This window comes from Atta colombica, unplaced genomic scaffold, assembly GCF_001594045.1.
Source record: "Atta colombica isolate Treedump-2 unplaced genomic scaffold, Acol1.0 scaffold96, whole genome shotgun sequence".
Taxonomy (NCBI): domain Eukaryota; kingdom Metazoa; phylum Arthropoda; class Insecta; order Hymenoptera; family Formicidae; genus Atta; species Atta colombica.
Genome location: NW_017259590.1, coordinates 845,243 through 853,680, shown reverse-complemented (window position 1 = coordinate 853,680; position 8,438 = coordinate 845,243). Strand labels below are relative to the sequence as shown.

The window sequence follows — 8,438 nt, the reverse complement described above, 5'->3', positions numbered from 1 at the left end:
TATATATATCATATATATATATCAGATATAAATTATAAAAATTATTTGTTCTAATCAATCTAATAGCAATCAAATCTGAGCATAATATTTTTTGTAAACAACACGACTTAGCATATCAATTTTGTACTAATCATTATGATTTGATATTAATCCAAGATATTTTTCTTATGGAATCATTTCAATTTCAGATAGTGAACACCAAGGAGGAATGTTTCAGCAAGAATTATTCCTGGCAGAATAGTAAAATTACTTTCGATCATGTTGGCATCGCTTACTTAGCTTTGTTTCAAGTGGCTACTTTCGAGGGTTGGATGGAGGTAATGGAGGACGCTGTAGATGCGAGAGGAGTAGATTTGCAACCGCAAAGAGAGGCAAATCTGTACGCCTATCTCTACTTCGTTATATTCATCGTATGTGGTTCATTTTTCACACTCAATCTTTTTATTGGAGTGATCATAGACAATTTCAACATGCTGAAGAAAAAGGTAAATAGTATAATTATACCATATGAATAAATGTAAATTTGATGAAATCCATAGTGAAATCATAATTTTAAAAATATTTTACATATTTTGTTGAGCGTGGGAGATATGTTTGTTTCAATTTCACGTACAAAACAAGAGTAATTATTTGTGCGCTGTATAATCGCGAAATAAAGTAAAGAAAAATGTAAAGTAAAGAAAAATATTTGTTAATAGATATTTTTCTTTACTCTCTTTATATCAAATTCTTTACTTTATTTCGAGATTATACGATGCACAAATAGTTAACTTGGCAAAATGTTCATGTTATTATGCATACAAAGATTATTTAATATTTTTGAAGAAGCATATTTTTATAATTATTTAACAGTTCATTTTAATAGTTGCTAAAAACATTTAAATTTATTATTAAATATTAAAAAATAATAACTATTCACAATTTGTTATTAAATATTAATGGCTGTTCATATCAGTTATTTCTTGTTATAAATAGCAAAGTATGTTTTTTTTTAATGGATTCTCATAAAATTTATATGATTGTAGAATAATAAAACGATATTTTTTTTCAGTATGAAGGTGGGGTGTTAGAAATGTTTTTGACGGAAAGTCAAAAACACTACTACACTGCCATGAAAAAACTCGGCCGTAAAAAGCCACAAAAAGTTATAAAACGTCCGATGAACCAATTCCTCGCAATGTTCTACGACCTGTCCAATTCTCGCAGGTAATTGCATAATATAACACTTTGGCAAAGAAAAGCACATTGACACTTTGAGCAAAGAATTGTGTTGCTTATGTCAATGATTGTACAAATTGATGTCATTAATAATACTTTGGCAATCAATTTTATTCTTTACTGTAATCTCGCGACAGTTAAAAATGTTAGTTTTTTCTATAAGGAACAATATTATATTTAAACCATAACTTAATTATATTTTAGTCAAAAAATAATTTTCTCTTAAATATAAAGCTAAATAAAATTTTTTTTATTTATATTACATTTGTGTAACAAACTTATAATTTTTGTACTATTTCTGTACTATTATATCATTTTCTTCATCTATTGCAAGTCATTTATTGCAATTATTATAACTCTATTAATTATTTTTTTTCTTTAAAATCTTGTAATAAAAATTTTTTTAATCAAGTAAAAATTTTTATAAATTTATTATTGCAATGAAATAATTTTTTTCAATTCTATATAATTGTATATATAATTCATTGCTTATTTTTCTTAGAATTTTTATATAATTTTTTTTTCCGAATTTTTGTAATTCTCTAATTTTACAATTTTTTCGAAAACTTTCTCAGATCTTTTATATAAATTGGAATATTTCTCAAAAATGCTGAAAAAAATGTACATCTTTTTTAGTATTTTTATTTATATAAATTTTTATGAATTTTGAAGTATTCTGAAATTTTTAAGATTTTTCATTCATAATTTTTGAGAAAAATTCATAAAATCTGAAGAAATTTATGGTTTACAAAAATTATTACAAAATTATTATATTTTTACAAAAATTTTCATAAATATGAAAAATTCTTAAAAATATGAAATAAGAACTTTTCCCACAAAAATATTGTTTAACGTCTTGCATGTTAAGTTTTTTCCACAAATCTAACTCGATCGAGACAACTAATTGATGCCAAAGCTTTATTCTAGTTTCACTCAACACATGTGTGTGTTATTCGTTGCAATATAACGTAATGAATGCGTAGAAATGGTGTGGTCAAAATGACGTAAATGGTACGTGCGAATTTGATGTGGCGGTCGTACTGTGCTGCACGCGTTCGATCGCAATGCAGCGCGAGCAATGCGGCAGGTGTATATTTCCTCTGTAATCACAGACATTTTAAATTAAATCATTAACAAGTTTACGCTCTCGCTTTTGATATTTTAATTAATATTTGATGTTAATTAGTAGATACTCCACTCTTGAAATTAACTTTGCCAAGTATATTAAATTCCTTTACAGTAATTCGCAACGTGTTAATGGTTTAAGCATAAATGTCTGTGACCCAAATTGTTCTTTAATAGAGTCATTACAAAGCTACGATTGCCCACCTCCTCATTACTCACGTTGCTGTGCTTGAATGTGTGTTTCACAGAATTCCTATTTATTTATTTTATTAAAATTTACGATCAGAATTATATCAGGTCATAGACAGGTCATAGACAGGTTTGACAGATTGCTTTTATATTATCATTTACCAGCAATTAACAGCGCACAAATAAAGGAAGATCGACAAAGGAAAATACGTACTGTAATTTCACATAACTATGGTCTATCCTGTGCTACAACTCTAATCCAAACATCCGCATGCACGAAAACCGATATTCATATTTTCGTGTGCGCGGGTGTTTAGATCATCTTGTGGCATAGGACCATAGTTGCTTGAAATTACGGTGAAATTACATCACAGCAATCTTCTACAGTGGAAGCGATCTATAAAACTATTATTATTTTCATCTTCAACTTACTTATTTATCAACGATAAGAAGACAACTTTAGATCGCAAAAAATAAGGTAAGAAGAAATATATTTTACTGTATTTTGAAACAGTCTTTAATTTAATCGTCCTATTTTTTTCTTCAAAAGCTCTTTACATAATTTTCTTATTAATTATAAAACTTTCATAATATTAATTTGTTGAGAGCTTTACTTTACACAAATCAGATTATTTTTATATTAATATGTAAAAATATAAAAATGTTATCTTTAAATAGTGACTCATATAAACTTTTCAAACTTACTGGATTAATATCATAAAGCAGAAAACTAAATTTTTTTCTGTATTTTCAGTTGCTAAATTTTATGTCAATTCAATAGATAATTTGTATACATTTTTTTTGTGCGATAATATTTTCTTTTCTCAAGCATTGTAATATGTATACAAATCACCGTGAAATATAGTGCGTATTTTCTTTTCAGCTTTCAGAAAAGGCAAAACCGCGGAAAATAAGTGCTGTGACTCTACAATTCGTTTCTCAGAGTAATGGAAAATCGATACTCAAAGGACATTAATGCTCGCCATCTCTAAATTGTAGATACACAATGTCGGTGTGCAGTGTACATAATAAACGAGATAAGCTGCAAGCAGGGAGCTTACGTAAACGTCGTAACTTCATAATTCTGCACACAGGGATTAGATACTCCTTCTCGTAAAATCCATACAAATGTAAAATTAGCTGTATATAATAGCAGAATATAGAATTATTATGACGGTGTCAATGCGTGAATTACGAAAAATTTATATACTTTTATCAAGCTACTGTTATAAACATACATATAGCAGAGATACATTTTTATCACAATTAAGATATACTTAAAATTATTTATATCATTGTATAATTTTCTCATTTTTGTGAGAGAGATCGTTTTATTTCAACTATTTAAAGAAAGCGAATGAACGGTAAAATTAAATATTATATTTGTCCCACGTACTACCAGCAGATATTATTTACGTCATTTTTACCGCACAAATATTAAATTTGTATGCATCACTTTGACAAGAAGAAGACGATTAATTTGAGTACTTTGAAATTATAAAAGAGAATATGATCTCTATTCTGAAAAAGAAACTAGATAATATATGAAAAATTAGAGAAATACTACAGTATAAGTTACATATACTATGGTTACATATACTATTTCCCTAGTTTTTCATTTTAAGAAATAGGGGCTCTGATCTCTTGTATGATTTTTCAGATTTGAAATAGCTATCTTCGTTTTGATATTTCTCAACATGCTGACGATGGGGATCGAGCATTACAATCAGCCTCATCCCATCTTTTTTGTCCTCGAAGTGTCGAACGCGTTTTTCACGACCGTTTTCGGCTTGGAGGCGATCGTCAAAATAATAGGTCTGCGTTATCATTATTTCACGGTGCCGTGGAATCTGTTTGACTTCTTACTTGTATTGGCGTCCATCCTGGGTATTCTAATGGAAGATATTATGATGGATTTCCCTGTGTCCCCGACGCTCTTGCGAGTCGTGAGGGTGTTCAGAATCGGCAGAATCTTGAGGCTCATTAAAGCTGCGAAAGGTATCCGCAAGCTACTCTTCGCTCTTGTCGTCAGTCTTCCAGCACTTTTCAACATTGGGGCCCTGTTGGCCCTAATCACATTTATCTACGCCATCATCGGCATGTCTGTTTTCGGGCACGTCAGGAAACAAGGCGCATTGGACGATATGGTTAGTGTGTGGATAGTTATATTATAAACGCCGGTTTTTTACAGACTTAAAATTATAGATTGCCTACGATCAGTTCAAAATTGAATCTTACATACACCTTTTATGTCCTTTAATTTTCAATTAGTGTTATTAATAATTAGTGTTTAATTATTGTTATTAAAGCTAGTATCTTCCATTGTAGGTGAATTTCGAAACGTTTGGTAGAAGTATGCAGCTACTGTTCCGTTTAATGACTTCGGCTGGCTGGAATGATGTGTTGGAGTCGTTGATGGTGCAACCACCTGAATGCGATCCTACACCGAACAGTCGACAGATGAACGGAGATTGCGGATATCCCTTGCTAGCTATCACATACTTCACATCGTTTATCATCATTAGTTACATGATAGTCATCAATATGTACATCGCCATCATCTTAGAGAATTTCAATCAAGCTCATCAAGAGGAGGAGATTGGTATCGTCGAAGATGACTTAGAGATGTTCTACATCCGATGGTCGAAGTAAGATACTATTTTCTTTCAAAATTATTTAGCCATGTGTTTTTAGAAATATTGATTTAATTAGTAAAATAATTGCGGTCTCTATATATCTTCTAATAGATAATTAAAATAATAATGTGGCGGCAATCTCATCATCATTTTAAATAGAAATTTTTGTTTTTCTAGGTACGATCCACATGCAACACAATTTATTAGCTTCTCGCAGTTGAGCGACTTTATAGCAAGCCTGGACCCGCCGCTGGGAATATCAAAGCCCAACGTGGTAGCGTTGGTTAGCTTTAATCTTCCCATCGCAAAGGGTAACAAGATTCATTGTCTGGACATCTTGCATGCGCTCGTCAAGCACGTTCTTGGGCACGTCGAGGAATCAGATGACTTCAGGAAGCTGCAAGAACAGATGGATGTTAAGTTCAAAAAGCAGTTTCCAACTAGAAAAGAATTGGAGATAGTGTCTTCCACGAGAATCTGGAAGCGACAAGACAAAGCTGCCAGGTTGATTCAACGTTCCATAAGAGAGTACATTGCGTGAGTATGACTAATTGAATTACAAATGATAGAGGACTTTTCGATTCAATTTAGTCCGTTCTATCTGCGTACGAAATGTTTGATGATTATTCTGAGACATCCTGTGTACGTAATTAGCGTACATAAGAAATAATAAATATAGCAACTAAATAATCTCGATGTATGTACAGGATGAAGAAGGAGCGTGAAAGAATCGCTCAGGAGGTGGACTCGCAGACGCAGACCTCGAGCCCAGGTGGTGTGGATGGTAGGAGCGGAAGTGGATGGGGCGGTAAGCTGTCAGCTCTGCTACATGTGCACCGGGGTAGCCGGGCCAGTAGCCGCAAGTCCTCCAGGGCCAGCGACGCCAGCGACCTCAGCGAACTCGGCACCGCTTCGGCGTGGTTATTCCCGAATCTTCCTCTGCTGTTGCTCTCCGGCGCCACCGGAACCCACGAGGACCTGCCACCCCCGGCACTGACCGTGTCCCGTCCCTCACCAACCGCTGATCAACCCTCCGCAACCTCCAGCTCTGGCTCGGATTCTCATATTACTATCAGGTTGGTTTAATTTCGCACAACAAGATAAGATAATTATTCGGATTGACGAACAGCGCGCTGATGACCTTGATCATGATATATATTGTCAAAGTCATGACAAAAGTTTTAGGTCACTATTTATTCAAACGTTACTAACAAGTAAAGTTTACAAAATAATATCTTATTTCTGCTATATATTGATTACGTTTACACTGTGCGCTTAGTTCGCGACTTATATGACAGCTATCGGTCGCGGACTAAGCGCAAGGTAAACGTAGCCATTGACGGGCATATGTATTTGTTTGCTAAAGCAAAATTTGATAAAGCAGCTATAATAGCCAACATTACATCATGCTTTTCAACAAAAAAAAGATTATAAAGGCTATACAAAAACATCCTAATAATCTGAATAGAGATAATGGCTGCAACATAAGTAAAATATAGAAGATCATTTTTCCGATCGAAGATTGATCGACACTCTTGCTCACACTTCTCTTTCCTTCACTCTTCTTCCCCTATCACAAAAAAAAAACAACCAGCGCATATAAAGGGAATTTCCCGGAAGAGCAACTCAGTTATCGATATTAGGTTGCTCCTCATCCTAATAAAACGAACTGTTCACGAAACATTGATATTTTAAGAGTAGATTTGAACACGGAGATATTTGATATAATTTCTATATAGAAAGTGTCCATGGAAATCATGGAAGAGTATTATTGTTTTATTTATCATTGCTTTTTACAAGTTGTAAGCACATACGCAAAAATTTTCTTTGCAAAATACATTCAACTATATCTTTATAATTATTCGTCTCACATGATATTCTTCATATCTCGTAAAAAACTTGTTCAAGACAAATTGAGTTCGTAGAAAATAAATAACTCAAGTACATCTTGCAAATGTCATGTATCGAAAAACAATATTATTATGTATAAGAAGTGAGAACATTAACAACTGCTTGTTCTCTTTAGATCGTTGGGTCCCACGCTGGGCCGGCAGGACGCAGTGGAGAAGTATCCGGAGGACGACGTACTCAGTCCACCAACTTCGAAGCGCAGCTCCCTGCGGCCGAGCGGTACTACTCTCTCGTTGAATACGCTGCAACGGGATATCAAGGAAGCGTTTAACCGACGATGTAGTAGTCTGAGGCGACGGACACCACCGCCAGAACCAGTGCAACTACCAGTCGAGAGTAGTGACGTGAGTATCCTGGTGACGGAACCCAGTCCGGAGAACACGGCACCGCCCTCGAGGCCACCGCTGATTAGGCAGCAGTCGGAGGCAACGGTGGTGCACGTTCTAGTGCACAGGGAAAGCGAGGAATATCAAGACACATCAGATGATAGCTGATCTTAACCGACAAGCGGATAGCGACAGCGACACGATTCAGTGATAATATGATAAATAATATATACGTAGACATATATTATATACATATATGTAGACTTTTCACACAGTGCAGATCTAATTTTAGATAGGGCGATAATCCGCATGGCTTCTTCGGGGCGAATCTCCTCGAGTCGGAGAGCGTGTTACGTTGTGTGTGTGTATGTGTGTGTGTGTGTGTGTGTGTGTGTGTGTGTGTGTGTGCGTGTGTGTGTGTGTGTGTGTGTGTATGCGCGCGCATGTGAATGTGTGGTCGAAATATCCGATAAGACATTAGTGTGATTTTCGGCTGATTTTAGAAAAGAAATTAAGCCTTGACTGTGGATCCTTGTTAATTTGATAACTGCTTATTCAGATAATTATTCTTTTAGGAACGCAATATTATCATTTTGTTGAATCTATGATGTGATCTCGATTAGAAATGTGATTAGAATTATTACATCATAATTATTATGAAGATGCTTCCTAATAGTCGTTAGGTATTACTCATCCATATTATTTATTGGTATTAGATATTATATTACAAGAAATTAATTTCATGCTCCGATACAATCTTATTGTAATAATATTTAAACGAGAAATGACAGATATAACATTTTATTTCTGATAAAAATGAAATGTAGTATTTTAAAGAATGCCTAAAAAAATAACTTGTAACGATTCGTTGTACAATTTTTTGTTTTATTATCAGAAGAAAGTAGGTTGAGAGCCATTATTAAGAGACAAAGAAAGGGACAAGGACGAAGTTAAAAAAATTTTTCGATTGCAAATGCAGATGGAATGTCGTTGGAGAAACTTGGATCGTTTATCATGTTGACAATTTACTTTT

General features: G+C 33.8%; 1 protein-coding gene across 1 annotated transcript in view; it reads left to right on the top strand.

Annotated features, from left to right (window-relative positions):
* Nucleotides 1-7,573, top strand: part of LOC108693620 (sodium channel protein 60E) — an 89,648-nt gene extending 82,075 nt beyond the window's left edge. Inside the window, exons 15-21 of the mRNA XM_018202655.1 lie at nucleotides 189-485; nucleotides 1,052-1,206; nucleotides 4,193-4,679; nucleotides 4,861-5,180; nucleotides 5,346-5,705; nucleotides 5,876-6,244; nucleotides 7,195-7,573. Of these exons, the coding sequence (XP_018058144.1) occupies nucleotides 189-485; nucleotides 1,052-1,206; nucleotides 4,193-4,679; nucleotides 4,861-5,180; nucleotides 5,346-5,705; nucleotides 5,876-6,244; nucleotides 7,195-7,573 (2,367 nt within the window). The remainder of the gene's footprint in view (nucleotides 1-188; nucleotides 486-1,051; nucleotides 1,207-4,192; nucleotides 4,680-4,860; nucleotides 5,181-5,345; nucleotides 5,706-5,875; nucleotides 6,245-7,194) is intronic.
* The last annotated feature ends 865 nt before the right edge of the window (nucleotides 7,574-8,438 follow it).